A 22,792-nucleotide genomic window follows, 5' to 3' on the forward strand; every position below is an offset into this window, starting at 1 on the left:
TCTATATTTACTACTATTTAACTACATTTACACACGTCAGAAAAACTAAGCCAAATGTAGTTCAAACCGCATCCTTTTTTATTCTCCCAGAGGTACTTAAAGCTACTTTTCATTCAGATACAACAAACTGACTTCATTTCAGCACACAATGATTTCAGATTTATTTCATTCATCTGGCACCACACAATTTCATGTACTTTTGCCTATAAATCATATAACCTAAACCATGATAATTTCACCATAAACAAAGAAGTATTCCTTTATGCATTGTGTAAATACAGATCATTCTTAAATCTCTATTGACACTGACACATTTGCAAATTTGACACAAGTAATTAAATTGCTATTTACACCTTAAATTAACAGATTTAGCCTTATTCAGGTTTCATCAGGAATAGTACTATTAAAAAAGTACTGTATTTAATCAGTGTGGCACAAATCAAGACATTTATTATGTAATTATTGTGAAACTTAGTGTCGCTGTCATGTCACTAGAAAAGGTTTCATGACCACCACCCATGAGGTTTCAGTGCTTTGTGTGTCTGACCTGTATTGTGATGTCGTAAAAACAAGATTCAAACAAAATGTGTGGGACATTTAGGCCACTGGCCAGGAAACAGGTGATCAGTGATTATGTGGGTGCAGCAATTTCAAAATAGGACAGTGTGTTTGTGAACATTTTCAAATATCTTCTCACAAACTACACTTACCATGATTGTCAGCTACATATATGTAAGCGTCAATGCAAATGGAAATAGCTTCGTAAAACTAAAATTATATAATAATAATAATTAGAATTATTAAGAGGACTGGCCTTGGCACAGGTACGCAACGCAGTCTGTGTGCTTTCCAATGTAAACAAGATAAGTGGTATGAATCATATCTTTCAAATCTGAACTCAATCTCAGGATCAATAGGTCGGTAGATAGGTGGATAATGGATGTTTCAATGTTTCACCACTAGTATGTGTCTGTGTCTCTCTCTCACACACACACACACACACACACACACACACACACACACACACACACACACACACACACACACACACACACACACACACACACACACACACACACACACACACACACACACACACACACACACACACACACACACACACACACACACACAAAGATCAGCTCCTTATTAACAATTCATATTGTGGGATCTTAAAGAGACTTGGTCCTGGAAACTCAGTGCTTCTAAACCCCCCCCCCCCCTCCATACACACTGTCCAAAGACACAGACCTGCCACTGTGCGCTACTTTGAACTCTAACTGGTGATGGTTATTTCGATGTTTTTGAAGATGATTTCATCAGAGAAATAGGAACAATCAATTTAGAATCAAATATTAGCCGCATCATTCACACTGACATTATTTGTCCTGACAAGCTCCCAAGGGATCCACTTTTAAGGTTGAGCGTCACTGCACTTTGTCATTATGTATAATATTAGATTCAAATTAAGTCCAGGCGCCGCTGACAGGTCAAGTATCTTCTTATAGGCTGGTGATAACATTAGTGGGCTCATTTAGGCACAAAGGGAAGCTTCCTTAGTGTCAACTCGACTCCACTTCATCAGTCAGGTCAGTACAGTCGTTGGCCAAGTGGATGAAGCTCAGCTGCTCCTCAAAGTTCAAAAATGTGTGGTTGCTTTCCTTCTCCAACATGTTCTTCCAAATTTGAACTGAAATAGGAAATGGGAACAAAAGCATTTCATCTGTGTATGACTATGAATGGGGGAATGTGGTGGAGTTATAGATTCAGAATTCAAAACATGAGGAACACCCTCAGCAGTAGATACTACCCTTATTATCCAATCTGTGCTCAACATCTACTGAACCCTAACTTACTGTATTCTGGCTCTCCTGGCAGTGTGGTGTCAGGCCCGGCTTCAGGCTCCTCAGCCAGGCTCAGGCTGCTGAGCTGCAGCTCTCGCAGGTCTGCTTCCTGCTCGGCCTCCGTCTCACTCTGCTCCGCGCTGGACACCATCACCTCATAGGCTCTCCTGGCCTCGGACGACAACTCGATCATCTTATGATAGTAGTCCTGTGGGTGAGAAAGGGTTCAGCAAGGGTTCAGATATACTAATGGGGCCCATTGTATGATATTTGACAAGATTTCACTCTTGATCATAATCATATAACATCAAGTAATAAGGAGCACCAATAATAGCAGATTATCCAATGCAAGTCAGCATCTGTGTTATATATCAGTATGTATGTTGTAGGACATCATCCAGACCTGTGCACCATCGTAGTTGAAGATGCCCACCAGGCTGACAGGCACTGCTTTGTTGACACAGCGACCCAGAGCTTTCCTGGAGAGGGCAAAGACAAACGGCACCCCCTGCTCACGGCACGTGTCAATGATGGTGCGCAGGGCCTCATCCAGCCCACCTGGGGACGATGACATCATTATCATTAAACAGAAGCTAGTACGTGTTGTATCTCTGATTATACGCTTGTAAGATACCTGTGACACTAATTACAGATAATGGTCAGCTTGAAATATCACGACAATCCTATTATTCATTATCACTCCGACAAATACACCAACTACTAAATGGACCGATTGCTGACCTTTAGACTGGATGCGTTCACAGTTGGGCGAGATGACCACACACTTGACCTTCCTGAGTTTGAGGTGCTTGAGGACCTCTCGGAGGCCCATCACGATCCTCTTCTTCATGCGGGCCTTCATGGGGTCCTTCTGGTACAAGCGGTCCTGGAAACGAACCAGCTCCTTCAGCAGTGACGTCACACACTCGTCCACGTCTTTGCTCAGCATCTGACTGCAATAGCTGACCGGTGCAAGGACACACACATACAGAGAATACATTTGAAGATATTACATAAGATTAATAGTGAATGGATATTGAGATAGCATTGCAGTCTTACTCTCTGAACTTTCTACTGTGGATACTGGGTCGACTGGTGGCAATAGGCACTGGTAAGGTGGCTTGTTGTTCTCCCTCGTCATCCTCCTGGGCCGTCTCTCCGCCTTCCTTGCTCTGCATCTCATTTGTGTCATTCTCTGGCTGATCCTCAAGCCCATCAATAGGACTGGTGACATCATCTGAGGTGTCAGAAATACAAACACTGGTCACACACAGGCCCAAAAGCTGGCGGGTCAAAGGTTGTTTTCTCCTGCATGTAGCTCCTCATTACTGTAAACCTGACCACGTGTTATCATATTGTCCGCTCTGACCTGTAGCAGCGGTGTCACACTCCTCTTCCTCTCCAGGCTCATTAGCGGGTTCAGACTCGTTTTCAGGCAGCAGCCCTCTCTCCTCCAGTAAACGCCTGTGCTTCCTTTCCTCCCTTTCTTTTAGAATGACCTGAGATTCAGGCAGAAATAAACTACCAATGACAGTACTTTACTCCAGAATGAACCTGGTTACATGGTTCAGTTGATGTTAAGGTGGACTCACCTTCTTCAGGGGCGTGGGTTTCTTGGCTTTGGGCACCTCTCTCTGCTTGCCCTTCTTCACCAGAGGGCTGGTTGAGTCCAGAGGATTGTGCGCAATCTTATCCTGCTGCCAGGGCGGCTTCTTCTGGCCTGGCAGTGGCTTATGACCAACAGGTCGTGCTCCACCAACTACAAATAGTCAATAAAGTCTTATTCTAGACTAATTCTTGTAGCCTGTGATTACAGCTCTGGGCTCTTCAGTAGTGCTGTGTTTATTCATCTATTGAGTCCAATACATTTGATTATACTGTCACATTATTACTGATTTTCTCATTTCAATATAACAGCTTATAAAGTCATAATACAAAGAATATATGAACTGAAATATGTTACCTGAGAGAACAACTGGCTTGGTGTCCAGCTTGGTTTTCTGAGACTGTTGCTTCTTTTCCAGGACGGCCAACATGTTTCCAATGTCCAGCTGAACAGGAACTTTGCTCTTCTTCCCAGAGGCCTTCTCCGCTTTCTAGACATGACAGAGCGACAGGATTGCACAACCAAGACCAACCAGGCACGAAATACAGTATGCCCATCTCTCAAATGAGTGCAGTGGAAATGAATTTGAGGGAAAGAGACAAACACACACCTGTGCTTTCTTGGTCGTCTCTGTGGACAGAGGTTTTGCTGCAGGTGACTGGTGCTGAACACTTTCTCTTTGGTTCTCCTATAAAAATGCAACAAGACCAATTTTTTTTAGTGGAAATTATATCACAATACTTGATGAAAAACATTTTTGTATTTTATAGTATTACTCCATCATTTAGATCAGAAAGCATTGAGTGAGAGATAACACTGTGCACCTCATTGCATAGCTTTGCTGTATGTTTGCTGGTTATCAGTCGATCACTTGCAGGTAAAGCAGGAGTCAAGCCCGGGAACTCTTCTTCATCCTAGAAGACAAGAACTCAATAAAAATCATTCTTTATAAACAACATAATTGTCTTTAAGGAAAGTTGTATTTACAACCTGACTGAAGCTAAACACATCCACTGCATTTTCACACAGCGTACCTCAAACTTTGGAGGCTCCTGATAAATTGCTGGTTCTTCTAAATCGGCTTCTTCATCCTCACTTTTAGCCTTCTTTTTCTTTTTCTTTCGTTTTTTCTTCCCTGAGAGTCCCTCTTCCTGCTTTGCTGAAGAGTCGTCCTTTTGACCAAAGGCAAATAGCGACAGTGAGACAATGAAGGATCAATAAAGATATTGAGTTTGCTTGGATTTCTGCTGCTATCGTGAATCCAAATGACATCATCATACCCGTAGATGGGAGCTGCTGCTGGTCTTCTCTTTGGGGACAGGAACCTTTGGAGGCTGAGAGGCAACATTAGCCCAGGATGTCAGAGATCCCCCAGAGCTACTGGCCTGAGATGACTGACCTGTTTGCACAAATGGTCACTATGTGAAACATATACTGATTTTACAGATTTCCATTATCTGAAGACGGACGACATCAAGTTTCACCCTACCTGCTGGGACAACATGGGAGTTTGGAACATGGGAGTTTGCATTGGCACCACTGGCACTTTGATGGCAGCTTGGCTGTGTTGGGGATCCTCTCTTAGCAGGAAGCGTCTACTCAAGAAAATATTAGACTAGCACCAAGTTCCAGAGGATAAGAATGTACAAATGAGCAATCTATCAGCATATTCAAATTTAAACACGTAAAAGTACCTCAGATTTCAGTGATTTCACCTCACAAGTGGTCACTGATTTCTGTATACGAGGGCTCAGTGATGGAGTTGGTCCCCAGCAGCCTTTCTGATGAGGGGAAGTGGCTGGTTTGCTCGGTGAAACGGCCAACTCTGGGAAATCTGACATTTTCACTTCAAAGGGGATGGTTTGTGGGGATTTCGACCTTCCAGCACTATTTGGGGCAGATTTAGTGCCTCTAAACCCTGTGGATCAATAAAAGGCAAATTGGAATTCAAAACTCACCTAATGCCTGCCATCAACGTTAACATTAATTCAGGGAAATCAGATGAGAGGAGCTGACATGGACAGGTTTACATCTCTCATTACCTCTTTTTGGTCCATCCAGGCAATTATTTCCCATATTTCTGCCCAGAGAGGAATCATTGATGGAGCTTGATGACTGTGGAGCAACATCAGTGTAGAGGCTTTCACATCTGTAGTTTGGCCATGTTACGATTTATACGTCTTCAAAATAGAACAAACCTTGTCTTGTGGATTCTGTGCGGCTCGGTCACTGTGCTGGTGAGCATCTGTGGACTGTCTAACACGGCGGCTTCTACTGTAGCCGTGACCCCACGACGGGGCGCCGCCGCCTCCACTTCCTCCTCCTCTTCCTCCAGGCCCTCCATTGGCTCTCGATGGATTCTCCTTCAGGTTCAAACCAACTCGATCCCTTCACAAAGTCCAGAATTGGACACTTGAGTCAAAGTCTAACCTTTGTCTCTGTCCAGATGACCTGGTGGCAGCTATGACATTGAATCACCGATGGTGTGTGTGTGTTCCTACCGTGTTGAGCTCTGACTGGATAAGTATGGGTTTGGTAGTACCACAGGAGATGAAGGTGTCTGTGGCTCAGTGGGCTCCTCTCTCTGTCGCCTCTGCTCTTTACTGTCACAAATCTGGTCCGCAGATGATTTGCTTTCCTGGGAAACGTGAGGACAACGTGTGATTAACAGCTTGTGGAATTTAGTGATTGTCTACAGTTTATACGAACACGTGTTGTTGTTTGGACATCCTTCTGACTTCAATAAAGCTACTTAACACTTCCACCCCAGCACATATCAACACCGGGCCGTCACTTCTGGCTTTTAGAACACAAAAACCTGACTAAACCTCGTTATTATGTCCCAATACACACTCGAAGGTCTGTTTCAGCTAAGCTAACCTTTTCCCGGCCTTCATACTGTATGTTTGAGCTTCACTTAGCTACAGAGTTAGCGACAACGATGCTAACTAGTCTGGCTGCAATACAAGCGTAATGTTCCTCTTTTAAAGCTACCTTGTCCATGTTTAGCGTTTCTACATGCAGTCACATCGCCGTCTCTATTAACTCGGCCACTCGGGTCTCCAGGTGATGTTAAAATGCCACAATTACCCGATGTGTTACTACTTTAACTATTAGTGTTTGCTATCAGGCTAAGCTACATAGCAGTAGGGCTGTGTTTGTAGCTTAAACTTTGAACTTATTAAGCTGGTGTTTACATGAGCCGAGTAGCCTGTAGCGAGCAGACACCACAGCGCCATCCTGCGGTAGGACAAAGTAAATGTCTCGTTTAGAAGCCACAAGCGACCCTAACATAAAGTTTAAATGGTTGTATAACATTATGAGCATATTGGAACTTTTTCCAATATTTTTGTCAATTTCCTAAAGCAATAACAGGCGTTTTACTGGGAGATAGACAATGTTATCCGGAATCAAATAAGGATCTGGCTCTGGTGTACTAATGATGCTCATTCAGTAAAAAACAAATACCAGGTAAATAAATTCATTGTTTCTTTTTTTTTAGGCAAGTAAATAATAACAAGACAAATTTACTTTAGCTTGAAAATGAGCGTAGAAAACAGACAATTCACTTCTTCATTCAGATATGTTTAATTATAAAATGCTTCTTTATGTTAAAAAATACATAGGCTGTGTGGTTGGTAAAATACTGCAGTATAAACTGATGCACTGTATATTCCACAAGTAGAAATCGGATTAATAACAAGTAGAAATCAACAGTCACAGTGGAAGCAGTTTTGTCATGTAAATGATCTTTTCTCATAATTTTGTTTGATATGTTTGAGGATCTGTGACAAACACTGTGTAAATCAAACATCACCCTATTATCAGTGCCTGCTTTCCCAGCTAATGTAAACAGCATAACATTCAACAGTCAAACAGACTGAATAACACCATAAATGTCTCATTCATATCAGTGACCCATTCTCCCGTGAAGTAAGCATAGGTTGTGCAGTTTGTTCGTGTGTTTGAGTGTGTGTGTCAAGTGTTTTTGATTTGTTCAGTCCTCCTTCAGCCTCCTGGCTATGCTCAGCAGAGCCAGAGGTATGAAGAAAGCAGCAGAACTGAGAATAAAGCAGGTCTCTGCTCCAGCTAGCCAGTACACTGTAAATACAAATACAACCGTTACAACAAATACAGTGCAAAAGCATCCAGAACTACAGCTTAGCAAGTTATTTGTACATTATTCAAGGAAGTATCATCATACTCATTTTAAGGTTATTTACTTTACAAAAACAAGATGCATTAATTTCATAATGATGCATTTATATTTTTCGAATGGTCCATGGATAGCAGGATCATTTCCGACCAAAATTATGATTTTACGAACATACACTTCCTATATGATAAAACAAATGATAACATCATCTAATGGCACCAAACTCATTCATTTCATCATTGCCTTATCTTATTAAGGAGGCTGCCTTACCAGAGGATGACACAACTGGTCCAAGTGCTCTGGCCAGAGCGCCCAAACTGCGTAAGATGCCCATAACTGTGCCTTTCTGACTGGCTGAACCTGGAGGAAGAGTTGCACATTCTCAGTCGATATGATATGATATGAATATGGTTTGTGCATTTCTATCAGCAGATAATGTTAATAAGAGGCTTACCATAGTCAGAAACAATTGTTGACAGACATGGAACCACTATTGCTGCCGCTGTAACAAGGGGAAACAGTTCATTCAAACAGAAGCTTCATTTAAAGGATTTTATTACAGTTATCTTACATAGGTAAGTTGTGTTTTTTTTAAATATGCTTCATGTTACGGGTTGTCGGCCATTATTCACATCTCACATGTAAATGTTTAATGACTCACCAAAAGAGTATAAAGCTAATCCCAGGTAAAGCATATTTGTGTCCCATGAGAGCCCAATCAGAAGAAATGCTGGAATCAATGCTATGATGGCCTAAGAATAAGAAAACACTGCTCAGTTAGCAATTTCTATTGAGTATTTTGTTATACATGTTATTGTCAGGTAAATGGAAGTTTTCTCCTCCTACCATACGAACAGCTTTGATATGATGCCCTGGTTTAATTCTGCGAGCGTAGCCCCCCTGGACTAAAGCCATCATGATACCTATGAAGAAGAACATCTTTCCCTGCTGCATGCTGTTGACACAAACAGATACTGTACTTGTAAAATTCATAATGGTGTCACCGTGAATATTCTTTAACCTACAACTTTATACCTTGTAAAGTGGAACCGTTGATGAGTCAGAAAACTCAGTGTGAACTCCACACCAGAGAACAGGAAGAGATATGAGAAATAAACTAGACCCAGCACTTGAAGCTTCTGAATTCCTGGCAAGACAAACCCACCTGCTATCAGTATTCCAAAGTGCATTAATGTTATACAAAAGCATGATAAATGCATTAAAAAACATCTGGCTCACAGAGACATCCAGTATGTACTCACTTTCTTTCAAAGGCGGTCCTTCTCTCCTGGTTACAGCAGAGAAGTGGAACAAAGATAATGGGTTCAGGAGGTCACTCGAGTCCCCGAACCCTGAGGATGAGGCCTGAGAACAGGATATATTTATATTTGTCATGTAGTCTTTTATTATTGTCAGGTGGAATCCAGGTATCTTCAACCTGCTGGCTTTTCAGAAATGAAGAAAATCTGCTGAGTATGAACTACAAAGGATTTCATATTATTTTAAAATATCCTTGAATAATTTAACTAAACTTATTAGAAAATGTGACAAAAGTATTATCTACCATTCATCTCGAGCTCCACACAGTTAAACATTATAGAAATTGCTTTGGAAATGAGGACACTCTATTAAACTATTTTTTTTAAAGTCATGTAGTGGAATTGAAGTGTACAAAACAAACGACACACTTGAGGGAAGCACTAAGCGTGTTATTAATCTCATCTCTTGACTGCTTTTGCTCTATGGAAGCAATGGGCTGTTGAGGATCCACTTACCTTGGAGTCCTTTGTGAGCGTTTCTGGCAGCATTAGCCAAATAAAGAGCAGATCAGCAGCACTGAAAGCCAACGCCAGCAGAGCTGGAGTCTGGTAGAACACTTGGTCCGATCTGGAGCTCAAGGCAAAGTAGGCACCCATCAGAGGTCCAACAGTAAAGCCCAAGGAGAAGGCAATCCCAATCATGGCCTGGCAACAACAAAATACAAGACATTTAGCTGCAACTTATATCCTGTGTGTGTGAAGATATTTTATGTAGCCAGAAAGTGGAAGAGTCAGGGTCAAACCCCTGTCACTGTACAGTATATTTGTATGAAATGATCATGAAAAAGGGGAATATGACGATGGCAGAAGGGAGATTTGATGTGTGGCACTTGGTAAAACAGGTTACATACATGTGCATACGGTCCCATTATTCTATTTGAAGCCATTCCTACCATTCCTCGATTCCGTGCTCTCGGGCAAGGTAGGTCAGCCACGATGGCAGTGCACAGGCTGACGTTCCCCTTACAAATGCCTCCAATTACTCGAAACAAAAGGAACATGCTGAAGCTCCGGGAAATGGCCCACACCGCATAGGAGGACATCAGTCCCACCTGGAACACAAGGAGCCCAGTTCAAACCAAATGATTGCAGTTTCTATAATGATCTACTGACATGTTTATGCTTAACTCGTAAAAATCTGTGTATTGCACTCATACTGTGCACACATTGTAAAATATTCATGCACTGTACTCACTGTGGTAAGAATGAGCAGAGGCCTTCTGCCATAATAATCTGAGACAGCTCCAGTTATGGGAGAACACAGGAACTGCAGCAGAGAAAAAAGGGACCCGATCAGACCTGAAAGGCAAATAAGAGATTCACACGGCTTTGCATTGTTAAAATTCTATATTTCATGAACCATCATGCCAAGCAAAGAATACTTCAGCTCTACAGAATGTGGATCAGTAGGAGTGTGAATACCTCCAAACAGGACACTATTGTACTTCTTTTCCATAGGAATTCCAACGGCCTCCCTAAAAAAGTCCACAACGCTCTGGAGAGACTGATACACAACATCCTGAAAACAAACACACATAGAATGGACATATGCCCTCGTCAGGATTTTTTCACTGCATCATCACACAGTGTGCTGTATATTAGAGGGAGAATGTACAGTTGATGTTTCTTTAAAGTAGGAATATCACCTCTGTTTGTGCATAGTGGTCCAAAATCGAAGGCAGGAGGGGCAAAATCAATGTAAATCCAAGCAGGTCCAGCAGTAGGATGACAAACACAATGTTGATGATTCTTGATGAGAAGGCGCCGTCATCCTCAGCTGATTTGACTGCAGCCATCTGTCCAGCTGAATACTGTATGATGTCTCTTCTGTTAAAAAGTGCAATAAAGAGTTCATGTTAGAGGAGGAGCAATGACACAGAACCACCCACTGGGCTTAATAATGAAGCAGGTAAAACTGTACTATGTGTACCATTACAAACAACCTGTTTGACTTGTATGCACACTTGGTACTTTAGGTATGTCTCAGTAAATGTTCTCTTGTGTACTTTTGAGTTCAGTGACTTTTTTTTATTAGTTTGTGGTTTGTTGGTGAGGTGGATTGTTTCAAAAGTGCCAATAAGCACAACTTCAAGAAACAGTCACAAGTAAACAATTCAGATTAGTGGTTAAAAGACAGTAACAGGGTGGTGATGTCCCTTTTGTAGTATGTTGAGGTTACTGGAAATGTTTACTTTACATAAACAATCCAATACGGCCATATGAGTCTGACTGAAAGCATCCAACCAATGTAAACAAATCACTGTTTGCAAAGACTGTTGAGTGCCAGCAAAGTTGCAATTAAACCCTCAGATTTACAGCTCTTACAGTAAAGTCTGAAGGAAAACAACACCTCACACAAGGAAAAGGTGTGAGTGAAGGAAGGAGGAAATAGTTCCTGTAAATGTGGAGCCAAGTTTGAGACAGCTTATCTGTACTTCTCCGTTAATTTGAACAACACAACAGGTCGTTTAGTAAAATATAAGAAGCGCACAATAAGAAAAGAAAGTTTGCAGATCTGTTCTGTTCAGCATCTTTAGAGCCATTCTCGACCAATTCGAAGATTCTAACCGGGTTCGCTGCAGTGTGTCTACAGTTCTTCCTCACACAGTCCTTCGGAACCATAAGTCAGAACCTTTCGCTGCACTGTGGACTCACCGGCTCGGCAAGTTGTCCCTCCAGCTCTCATCAGTCCATTATTTCGACCAGGAAGCGGTCTCCGCTTACATTCGGGTGACAGAATGTGTCGTAAGACAAACAGACGAGAATGCTGCGTTCATGTACTGCACATCAGCTCGTACTTTCGATAAACGAGGCTTTGTTGGGGTTTCGCTTGCCTTTCAGTGGCGATAATTACATAAAACCTGAAACAAAAGGTTAGAAAATGAATCTCTAATGGCTGGTGACGTACAGTTAAAAATCCGGTGGACAATCTTTCATTTGTGGAATGTCACAGGAATTATCAGTAATATTCACATCAGGTTTAACGTCGATGAACAATTTGGGAGATGTAAAATATAGCATTCTGTGGCTGGATTTCACGCATTACCCCAAAAGCGCCGACATCTACTTGGAATTTCCATCAGCACCTGAAGGCAACAAATACCTTTACAACAGGCGGCGGTTACGAGGCTGTTCCACATCACTGCATTACACCAGACCAGACCAGGGACCACGGCTCAGTGTGTGACGTGACTGTGGCTCATGGTGTTTAAGTTTTCACCACATGTTGCTCCTGATTTATAGCTCTAGCAAGAAACTACAAAAAAAACATGAAATACACTAATAATAGCACAAGAGCAACCGTGAACAACTCAAATATCCTAATGAAAATGTGTCACACATTATACAGTCAAACACATTTATTTAACTTCAGTCATAATTAAATTTTCCAATTTTTCACAAATTAGCAGTGATACTAAATCTGATCACAAGAGAAATGTCATTAGAACATATTTAAAACATTTTATTATTATAACATTAAGTTTCTACAAAAAACATTGAAAAGTAATTTATAAAATGGAAATACACAGTAAAAGAAGAGATAAAGTAGCAGCTCACAGGATCAACATCTGGCTTTCCAAAGAAAAATCACGACTGCATGCCGATTCCACCTGTGCAGCGACACAATGCACTCAGCTCCTCCATACAGTATAAGACAGCAAACTGTTAACCATCATAGACATCAAAGGAAGTGACAGAGACGATACAACAAGATCATTTCCATAAATTACATTCCATGTCGCATAATGTGAGTCTCCAGCTGGGCGCCGTCCATGAGGCTCCTCCCACAAAGCTGGCAGGTAAACAGGTTCTCCTCTTTGACCGGTCGGTGGAGCGCTTTGGCGTCTCCATCCGAGGCAGCGAGTGCACCTGAAGGACGAGAGTGAGGTTAGATTGGGTTTGAAAAGGATGAGGACATCAAATCGCAGCCACGTCTGGACCATCAGAAGGACCAACCATGGCAACAGACCTTTACTTTCTTACCTTTTATTAAAGATGAAGCCTTAGCTTCCTTTTTTTCCCCTCCTTCCTCACTCTCCTGACCTTTACACGGGTCATTGCCGTCTCTGCAGGTCGTCTCATCTGCCATGTCCTGCCTCTGTTGGGGCGTTTCACACTCGCCGTCCTTCTCGCACCATTCGCCAGGCTGCGCTTCCTCCTTCAGGTACTCATTCTCCAGCACTGGCATGTCCCCGTAAGGGTCTGCGCCATGCTCCTCCCTGTGGTTCTCCTGCCGTGGCGCTCTTCCCTTCTTTCTGGTCGACCGGACGACGCCTGAAGTCACCTCTTCACTTGGTTGTTTGTGGCTCACGTGTTCATGGTTGTGTGTGGCGGTGAGTCGTTCCCCCTCAGCTGTGGGACGCTCTGGTGGCTTCATAGTCACAGTAATGCGACTCTTGTTCACAGCAGTTGGCGTTACCTCAGCCTTTACCTCAGTCCACTTTTTAGGGGTTGAGGAAATGCTTCCCTCATCATCCAGCAACAGGATGTGTCGCAGTATGTCATCTTCTGCTTTGGTGTCGATGTTCTTCTCTACCTTAAACTTTCTACCCTGGGCCATCTCAGCTTTCTGATGTTTGATGATGTCGGGTTTGCCGTCTCTTTTTCTGGGTTGGGCTTGGTCTTCATCCATGTCCCTCTCTTTCTTAGGATCCTTTCCACCGTTGCAAGTTACTTCCTCATCCTCAAACTTAATGTTCACTTTCCCTTCTTTCTCCAAAGTTTGTTGGACTGCATTCTCGGTGTGTGCTTGGTTCTTCACACTCTGCCCCTGCTCCTGTTGGTCGACGCTGTTCGGCTTCACATTGTCCTCACCTCGGGGAGCTGAAGCAGAGCTCTTGTCCTTGGTCCCTGCGCTCTCCTCCACACCCATCATCTTCCCACGCTCTTCTTCCTCCTGTATGGCGGTGCTCTCCTCGATGTCACCTCCGGCCCGTGCCTGATGTGGGCGCTTATTATTCAGGTTTGTCATTTCCTCTTCCTCCTTACCTTCCAACTCCCCCTCCAGCAGTTGAATCTGGATGTTTTCTTCAGTGTCAGACATGGCAAACAGTCTTTCCTCTTGCTGGTCGAGGTTGATCTGTCCCACTAGCTCATGATTCCTCAGGACCTACAGACAGGACACATTACAGATGTGTTTAGATTGATACACGGCACGGCATTGCTTGAAAAGTGAGTTAAGATAAAATGAGCAATTCTTTATCTTATTATATCTTTAACTTATTATTCCTATGTGCGCAATATTGACGGTGTGAACTTATCTTGAATGTTTCTGTGATTTTTTCAATTCAACAAAAGCAAAAGTGGCGATCATGATTTGAACTGACCAATGTGTGATCAATGTGCCACAAATACCTAAAGAACTTCCACTGACAGATTTCATGCGATTGAGTCTGGTGGCGTTTGTGGTCACAGCAGTAAATCCACACAAGCAATCATTTTATCCTCAATTATTCTCTCTCAGCGATCCCCAATAACACTCAGCAGATTAATAAATAACTGCAACCACGTCCAAATTTGACTGCATGCTGAAAGAGTTCCTTTAAGCCCCTACAGGTTCAAATCTGTGTAACTTCAGACTCAATAACAGAAGGAATTCGAGCGATGCACAGGGGGGAGGTTGATAAATCCTCACCTGATGTTTATCACACAGGTGGGCCTCTAATTTGCTAAGAGTGGCGCAGTCAAAGTAGCACAGTCGGCACTTGTAAGGTCTGATGTCGTCGTGCTTCATCATGTGCAGACGCAGGTTCTCCTCACTGGCGCTGGCGAAGGTGCACTTGTGACAGCGGAACACGACGCCCTGGAGGCACCGGGACAGCTTTGGCCGACGCACTTCCATCGGCACCACGCGCTCTTCTGAAAAAGGAGAAGGAGGGAAACGCTGTCAGCAGAGTCGGGGGGGGGGCGCGGCAGAAAGAGCGAACGGTAAGAACGCGGAGCGAGTATCCACGTACCGCGATGCAGAACGATGTGATCGATCATGTTGTTTCTGGTCTTGGTCTGGTAGAGGCACAGGGGACAGTGAAGGATCTTTTGGTGCGTAGGTTCTGCTTTAAAGGTGGTGTGACCTCGTTCCATGTGCAGCTCAAGGTCCTTCCTGAAGAGGGGAGAAGAATCGGATGACGAGGAGGAACAGTATGTTAACAAAAACAAGACAATCCAAAAAACAATCTGCTTGATGATGATGATGATGTCTCCCGCTACTATAATATCATATATTCTATATAATATTGTATCATTTGTTTCTTGCACACAGACGACAAAACCCACAATAGAAAATAAATACAAAACAAGCCTGGAAAAGAACTCAACTTTAAAATGACGACTACTGCTCTTACAGAATTTGATGGCAGAGGTGACAAAGGATTTCCTAAGCAGATGTCAAGCAACAGTGCTTATAACTGCAGCTGCTATGGTCAAAGCAGCCATGACAGCTGGAGGTCTGGTTTCCTACACGATGCCCGAGGACGCCGCTTTACCTCGAGCTGGTGACGAAGCTGCAGCCTTTACATCGGAGCAGCTTCTTGCCGTGGCGATTTAAATAGTGCCGGCGAATACTGGAGAGGTGCTCGGTGGTGAAGTTGCATATTTCACAGTAGAGAACACAGTCCTCAGGTAACGTGGCCTGCTGCAGCTCTGCTTTGGCTGAGGCGTTTGCTTGTGCTATCAAGTTGTAATGGTTCAACTGGCGCTGAACGTCTGGGGGCTCCAGGTAGAAGGGTCCTGTTAGAGAACAACACATCCACCTTATTGTTACCGCCTGGAGCAAAAGGCTAATTTGGTGACATAGATACTGTGCACCACATTTTTAAAACTTGCTTTCATATTCTTCCTCAGGCTGGGTCACGCAGCCAAACTCCTCTTTTGAATAGACGGATTCCTTCCCCGCCACCTGAAGCGTCTCTTCTTCTTGGTGGCCAACCTCTGCAGGGTTCATGAAGACGCCTGCGTGTTCAGCGGCAGCACGAACACGGAACGACAGAAGAGCACAACAGCCTCACATGCATCTTTATCATCATCATTTTGTGCAGAAAACACATTGTTGATTTGCTTGACGGTGGCTTACCTTCATGTTTTTTAATGAGGTGACTCTTCCATAAGCACATCAGGTTGGTTCGATAGAGGCAGATGCTGCACTGGAACGGCTTGACGTTCCCAGATTTGATGATGATGTATTTGTCAAAGCTGTTGGAGAAGAAAATCTATTAATTGCTCAACTTAAACACTTCAAATCACTCCAAAGTGCAATTGGTCATCCAATACATTTGCTTGAAAAATGAATTTGCAAAGCTCAAGAATCAAAGTGTGTTACTTAATAGATCTATTGTCAAGATGTTTTTACACTGACAAATGACTCTGAAACATGAATATTCAACAATACTAAATGTGGAGCTTAATTTGTCATCTTGATGGACGTTGTCGGCGCTCACATGTGCCTTGACGACGGGGTGGAGAGGGCTTCCAGCTTCTTCAGGGAGTCCGTGGCCTCGTGGCTGCGCTCGTGCACGCGCAGACCCACCATGGACATGAAGGTCCGGCCACAGATCATGCAGGGGAAGCCCTTTGCTCCGGGGGTTGGCTCCGCCTCCTCCGCGTAGGCGGACGGAAAAGGTGGCGACGTAGGAATTGCCGATGCTTCCTCCAGCGTCGTCTTTCCCGCCTCAAGCTCCGCCGCTGCTTCCTGGGAAGAAAACAACAACATCGCATTTATCAGCTTGTGCTTCATTTGAATGTGTAGTTTTACGGAAGTTCGAAGGGCGTGTAGTCTCTTACTTTGACCCATCGGTCCTCCGCCTCCTCGGTGACCTTTGTCCTCATCCTCACGTTGGCCTCTCTGTGGTCATTCAGATGGGCGTGGAGCTTCCTCAAGCCTTTGATCTTGACGTCACAGTGGCCACACTCGTACAAGGCTGAGCCCTTCTCCGATACGCCGGGCAACACGGTGAAGTCCGATCTCAGGTCCAGGCTGTGGTCCTGACTGTAGTGGTCGCTAAGCAACTGTGGCGAATCGTAGAATAAGTCTGGACACTTGATGCATTGAACACTTACGCCTGATTCGGCCTGAACAGGGGTGCCAGTCTTGTTTTCGTCCCACTCTCTGATCTGCTGCTGTCTGATGGGGTGATGCGCTCCGATCCTGTGCACCCGTTTGTAGTGACCCGACAGGTACCTGCGACACCTGGACGAGTAGACACAAAGACGACACTCATAGAGCGAACCCTTCCCACCCGCCGCGGGTGGGTCGGCCTCTTCTGGCATCTCGATCTGTTGTTCGCGTTGTTGCACGTAATACTTGAAAGGAGACGCCCTTCCATGTCTGACAGTATAATGGGTCCGAAGAAAGCGTTTCACTAAAGACGAATAAGGACACTGGGAACATTTGTAAATCAAAACGTGGCCTGCAGCGGCGGTTTCAGGTTTGTGGTGAGTGCGCATGTGGCGATCCAGGGCGATTTTGGTGGAGCAGCTGTACTTGCAAAATTCACACCCGATCCTTGCGTATTTCTTGCTTTTGAAGAAGCCGCCCTGCATTAACGAGCGAGTGCCGCGATACTTGGACAGAAGTTGTTTTTTGAGTCTGACTGAATGTTGCAGAGGCAGCTTGGGTGCGTTGGGTGCAGTCTCACCATGGTTCAGCTCAATGTGGAGCTTCATCTTCTTCAAGGACGGGTAGATCAGCGGGCACATCTTACACATGTGGCCGCCAAATATCAACTTCCCGTATTTTCTTTTCATACAGCCGATCATGTCGGCCATCCGTACCTCCTCCGTCTGGAGTGCGTCCGCCCGCGCCGTGAACGCGGGATGAATCATTTGGCAGTGAGTCAGCGTCCCGTGGTGACTGATGTTCACGTACGTGCAGCGTGGACACTTGTAGATCAGCGTCTTTCCTTTGGCTGCCGGCGCGTGAGGGTCACACGTCTCAGGAGCGACGGCAGGCTGCTCGGTTACAGGCTCGGGTTTGGGTTTCTTGGAGCCTTCCCAGAATATCGGTGCATAATATTTCATGAACGCAGCCCTTCCATGTTTCTGAGTGTAATGGCTTCCGAGAAACCGCGGCCGTAACGACGTGTAAGGACACAGGTCACAACTGTATACACCGAACTGATGCTTTAGCTCGGATGTATCGTCGTGGTGAAGGCGGATGTGCTGCTTCAGGGCAAGTTGGGTTTTGCAAACAAATTTGCAGTACGGGCATCTGATGACTGCGTACGTTTTCTTTTTGAAAAAGGCTCGCTGCGCCGAGCTCTGGGTGTCGTGATGCATAGACGGGTGGTTCGTCGCGGCCGAGTCTTTCTCCACCTTGAGCATGCTCGGCACGGTCAAACGGTGCTCGCGGTGGCAGTGGAGCTTGAGTTTCTTTGTGGAGGCGGAGATGGCGGGGCAGAGGCTGCACAGGTAGCCGCTACACTTCAGCTCGCCATCCAGAGCGGCTGTCACGCGCTCGCCCACGTCGGACAGCAGCACCTTTTTCATTTCCGGTCTGTCCTGCTCCGTGACGGCCGGATGCTTCATTTGGATGTGAGCGGTGACTCCGGTGTGATTGGTGTTTATGTAGGTGCAGTGCGGACACGCGTAGACGTGCACGGAACTCCCACGCTCCACCGTGTCGGGTCGAACGCCGGAGCTTTCGGCCTTGACCTCTCTGTGTTTCAAACCGCAGTGAACGTCGCGACCGTGCGAACTGTTGAAAGCTGCCGAACAGTAAAGGCACTTGTACAGCTTGGTGGAAATGGACGTTTCGTGAGGCGCCGCCACCGCCACGGGTGTCGTTTCCAACTTGACAGCCACTGTGTCGGTATCCAGCGAGTCGGACAGGTCAGCATTTTTTTCGACCTGACAGCTGGTTATGACGTCTAGCACCGAGCCGTCTTCCTTCACGGACCAGGGGTGGACGGCGCGGTAATGGCTGGCGATGGCCTGCAGCGAGCCGCCTTTGAAGGAACACGCCCTGCACGGGTAGCCTCTGCTGTCATCCTGTCCGGCTTGGCTACACGGGTCATCGTCGTCGGTCTCCTCCGCGTGCCGCTTCTTCTTTTTATGTGAGGTTACCGTGGTACCCGTGTATAACTGAGTGTTCACAAACTGGAGGTTGACTTTGCGCGTCGGGTGTCGACGCTGGTAATGCTCAAGGACGGCCGCCGCGTCCTCGTGAGAGAACACGCACATGTCACAGTGATACGACAGCGGCAGCGCTCCTTGTCTGAAACACAGCCGCAGGACGTCGGTGAAGCAGCGGTTGGATTTGTGCATAATCCGGAGATGCTTCCTCAGGAGATACACGTGCTGGGTGCAGTAGGAGCATTTGTAGCACTGGAGCAACCTGCTTTTTGGGGCTCCAGCTGAGGATGAGGGGGGCAATCCCCTCTGTGTTCCTGTGTCTTCATCCTCTATGTCCCCGCAGCCGTCCTCCTCGCCTGCTCTCGCCTTCAGACGCCGTTTGCTCGTGCGTTTGTGCACGGTGGAAGTATATTTGAGGATCTTTTCGGCATTAACCTCGAATCCTTTATGTCTTTTGTTGTAATGGAACACGATATCGCCGACGGACTTCTGCCTGTAGTTGCAAAGGTGGCAGAAGAACTTCATCTCGTCGCCGTTGTTCATAAGAGGGAGAGGAAGACGACTGCGTTTTAATTTCGCCATTTCTCCGCGGAGGACAGTTGTGTATCTGAGCACGCGGTCGGTGCTGGACATGAGGTTGCGGTGAGCTTTGGACTGATGGTTGAGGAGTCCTTTTACCGACACATTGGCAAAGTTGCACTTCTGGCAGTAAAACAAATTCTCCGGGCATCCGTAAGGATTCAAGCTGAGCGCCGCCGCCTCGTCTTCACTCTCACCTTCGCCTCGAGACTCTTTGTGGACGCGCAGCTCCACTTGTTTGCGATTGCCAGAGTCGGGGGACGTGGAGCTCACAGACGCCTCCGCCCGTGCTTGGCGCTTCTCGTTCTGCACCTCCGCGCTGTGCTTCAACACCTCCATCGTGGAAATGAGCGAGAACTCAAAATGTTTGGCGTTGTGGTGTCCAATGACGCTTTTGACATTATTACTGCAATAACTGCAGAACATGCAGTAAAACACCTGCAAGTCCAGGGGGGGCGTGGCCTCTGCTGGGGGCTGTTTGGACGCCGCTCTAGTAGAGGATTTTTTCCTTTTACATTTGACCCCTGGAGAGTTCAGGTCCTCAATTTTGGACGTCTCTGACCGACTGTGTGCTGTTTCACGTCTGCGCTCACGGTTGATGAATGACACGTCCTTTTGCGAGGACGGAGGCGTCTGCTCGAGTTCGGGAGGATCGGCGGCGTCCTGTGCGGGTGAATCTGCTGATCTGTCCATTCCGCAGGACTGTTTCACTCTCTTAGCCTTTGCAGATTGTTTGATTTTGTCTATGGTCACGGTTTCTTCTGGGTGGCTTCTCTGGTAGTGGACAAACATGACAACCACTGAATTGTGACCGAACCCGCAGTGGTTGCATTGATACAAAGCCGCGTCACCGTCTTTTGAGGCTGCGGGTTGCGGCGAGGACGTATCCCTGACTCCCTCGCTCGACGTGTGAGAATCGCCGCCCGACATATTGGGACTAGATGTTTCCTCGCGCGGCCCCTCTCTGGAGTTGCTCGAAGAATACCTGCAGTACATCAAGGGATCGTCCACATTCAGTGTCGGGTGATCGTTCTGGTGATGTTCTTTCAAGGCTTTCAGTACATTTGCAGTGAATGTACAGAGGAAACATCTGAAGCCCAAACTAAACTCGTCTGGCTGCATTGTGAACACATCTGGAGCCTCTGGATGGTTTTCCGTGTAATGTCTTTTAAGTTTGGCTACAGTAACAAAGTCAGCCGGACACTCTAGGCAGCGGAATGTAGCACTGTGATCATCTGGGTCTCGTATATACTTGGAGGTAAGTCTGATGTAGGGGTGGACGTTGAGATAATGCGAAGACGCGACGCTGAGGTCCACGCCGCTGTAATCACAGTGCTTACAAAGGTAAACGTTTGAGTTCTCTGCGTGGTTCTCGTTGTTGACCAGATCGTCTTTCCTTCTTTCTTCTTCAACTTTACTCCTGGTGAGATAGCTCGCTTCTTCTTCGTCCCTCTTTGATCTTTTCGTAGGACTCGCTGAGATGTCATTCCTGGTTCTCTTCCCAGTGTTGTCAGGTTTCGATGGTGATCGGTTTGTAAACAAAAATTGGTCGCCTTGTTCCAGAGATGCGTCTCCTTTCCTGGCGATGTCGATTTTGGAACACGCGGCGACCTTTAACACACCATCCTGACTCAGGCTGGACTTTAAGCGAGAGTCGCGCAAAATGATGACTCCGTTTCTGCCGTCTCTCTTTGGAGGTTTCACATTTAATCCAGGCGATGCAGCGTCAAACTTAGTGATGCTTTGTGGCGGCTTGGTATTTTTGTTTGTCGTAGTAGTTGTGCATTTGGTTTTTGAGGTAGATGTAATCGAACAGGAGGGAACATTCTCTCCCGTCTCTTCCTTTTGCTGGTTGGTTGTCGCCTTTAACCTGGAACCAGTTTCAGTCTCTGGACTTTTGGAGATGCCTTTGCCTTTCTGAGGTGCATCTTTGTGACAGTTTTCCTCATGTTTATTAATACTGTCCCGAGTACGAGCTTTAAAATCACAGTGCCGGCATTCAAATCCATCCTCTGCATCAGCGCCAGCTTCGAGTACGTTGCTAATCTTGGACGACTTTAAACCAGCATTGGTGAGGGCAGCATCCACATTGAAGCCGTGGACATTGTTGAGGTGTTCAAGAAGGAAGAGCTTGGATTTGAAGATGAGGACACAATGGCTGCACTGGAAGGACCGGACCTGAGGATCCTGTGTGGCAGCTTGATGGTGCATGGAGGGCGCCGAATCTAGGAGAGCGAGTAACACATCTGCAACATCAGATATGGAACTTTAGCGGATGATGAATGTCAGATATTGCCTGTGTTTACCTTTCTGCATCTTCCACGCCTCCGTACAGCCAGAGCCTGACAGACACCTGAAGTAACACCTGCACGGCACAATGAAACGCACATCAGCGACAACACATTTGGTTGACACAAAAGTCTGCTTCATCATAGTTAAAGTAGAGATTCAAAGGACTCCTTATAAACACACAGGGATCATATGTTCAATACAAATGATGTTGACGTGAGCCTTTTTGGGATCGGGCTGCAATTCTTTATGATGACATAAGACAGAAGTTGTACTAGTTTATGTTTGAACTTGATTTAACTATTGATCATCCCCTACAACAACACTGATACACTGTTAAGAACTCAGCCCTTTGATTTTGCCCGTGCTGACCACATCTATCTGCCACCACAAGCACTTGTTCGTATGTTTAGGGGGAAACTAGCAGAGCAGCTGGTTAGAATATCACCAGAGTAAAGGTCAACAAGTCGCGTCGATGTCAAGTGTGACCCTGGAACCGCAAAAGTGAACAAAACTTCGTGCCCAACCCCCTTCTATTGACTAAACTTTAACGTGTATTGATGCAACACACGAGAAGGAAACGTCGGCAAAGACAACACGCTGAGACGCTCCACACACGCAGTTCATATACTCACGCATACGGAGCGACGCGGGAGGAGCTTTACGGAATCTTTTCAATCAATGTCTCTGCAAAAGTGAGGACCACAATGATGCAGATTTCCGCCATTTTCCCGCGACAACAGCTCCGGTCTTTCCGTTCTTTGACACAATAAAAACCTCCATATCCGTAGTTTCAGATTTCAAAATAAGACATTTCAAGAGAGGACGAGTGATCGTCGATACATTAATTTAAAAAAACAAACTTGATTGACCACACAAGACTACGTCAGTTTTCATATATGTATGCTATTAACTAGTAATAATATGAAACCTT

At 45.5% G+C, this 22,792-nt stretch overlaps 3 protein-coding genes across 5 annotated transcripts; all 3 read right to left on the reverse strand.

The window, feature by feature from the left end:
• Positions 1–57: 57 nt before the first annotated feature.
• Positions 58–6,638, reverse strand: LOC143001303 (selenocysteine insertion sequence-binding protein 2-like). The gene is made up of 18 exons (XM_076150826.1): positions 6,445–6,638; positions 5,952–6,088; positions 5,649–5,838; positions 5,493–5,565; positions 5,145–5,368; positions 4,940–5,045; positions 4,731–4,849; positions 4,485–4,622; positions 4,275–4,364; positions 4,061–4,138; positions 3,808–3,940; positions 3,437–3,603; positions 3,214–3,343; positions 2,904–3,081; positions 2,586–2,806; positions 2,248–2,402; positions 1,857–2,052; positions 58–1,690 (listed from the first exon to the last, which is right to left on the reverse strand). Exons 1-18 carry the CDS (start codon positions 6,451–6,453, stop codon positions 1,563–1,565), a joined length of 2,472 nt encoding a protein of 823 aa, XP_076006941.1. The 5' UTR covers positions 6,454–6,638; the 3' UTR covers positions 58–1,562.
• Positions 6,639–7,234: 596 nt separating this feature from the next.
• LOC143001281 (major facilitator superfamily domain-containing protein 10-like) lies at positions 7,235–11,697 on the reverse strand. 2 transcript variants are annotated; one of them, XM_076150787.1, is made up of 13 exons: positions 11,581–11,697; positions 10,572–10,752; positions 10,348–10,444; positions 10,121–10,224; positions 9,819–9,977; positions 9,382–9,570; positions 8,869–8,971; positions 8,642–8,753; positions 8,453–8,561; positions 8,268–8,358; positions 8,061–8,108; positions 7,877–7,966; positions 7,235–7,551 (listed from the first exon to the last, which is right to left on the reverse strand). In XM_076150787.1, exons 2-13 carry the CDS (start codon positions 10,719–10,721, stop codon positions 7,448–7,450), a joined length of 1,356 nt encoding a protein of 451 aa, XP_076006902.1. In that variant the 5' UTR covers positions 10,722–10,752; positions 11,581–11,697; the 3' UTR covers positions 7,235–7,447. The 2 variants fall into 2 exon arrangements, with proteins under 2 accessions (XP_076006902.1, XP_076006903.1); XM_076150788.1 differs by having other exon boundaries at positions 11,494–11,626.
• A 94-nt stretch (positions 11,698–11,791) lies between these two features.
• LOC143001280 (zinc finger protein 462-like) lies at positions 11,792–22,593 on the reverse strand. 2 transcript variants are annotated; one of them, XR_012963694.1, is made up of 12 exons: positions 22,494–22,593; positions 21,876–21,934; positions 16,702–21,794; positions 16,359–16,609; positions 15,995–16,113; positions 15,748–15,873; positions 15,408–15,651; positions 14,883–15,025; positions 14,561–14,784; positions 12,910–14,035; positions 12,484–12,795; positions 11,792–12,181 (listed from the first exon to the last, which is right to left on the reverse strand). XR_012963694.1 is itself a non-coding variant. In XM_076150785.1 (11 exons), the coding sequence occupies exons 2-11, from the start codon at positions 21,883–21,885 to the stop codon at positions 12,653–12,655; spliced, it is 7,479 nt and encodes a 2,492-aa protein (XP_076006900.1). In that variant the 5' UTR covers positions 21,886–21,934; positions 22,494–22,593; the 3' UTR covers positions 12,302–12,652. The 2 variants fall into 2 exon arrangements, 1 of the variants encoding a protein (XP_076006900.1); XM_076150785.1 differs by lacking the exon at positions 11,792–12,181 and having other exon boundaries at positions 12,302–12,795.
• Between the last annotated feature and the right edge of the window lie 199 nt (positions 22,594–22,792).

This window comes from Genypterus blacodes, unplaced genomic scaffold (genome assembly GCF_046128005.1).
Source record: "Genypterus blacodes isolate CSIRO-AG114 ecotype Tasmania unplaced genomic scaffold, CSIRO-AGI_Gbla_v1 ptg000053l_1, whole genome shotgun sequence".
NCBI lineage: Eukaryota > Metazoa > Chordata > Actinopteri > Ophidiiformes > Ophidiidae > Genypterus > Genypterus blacodes.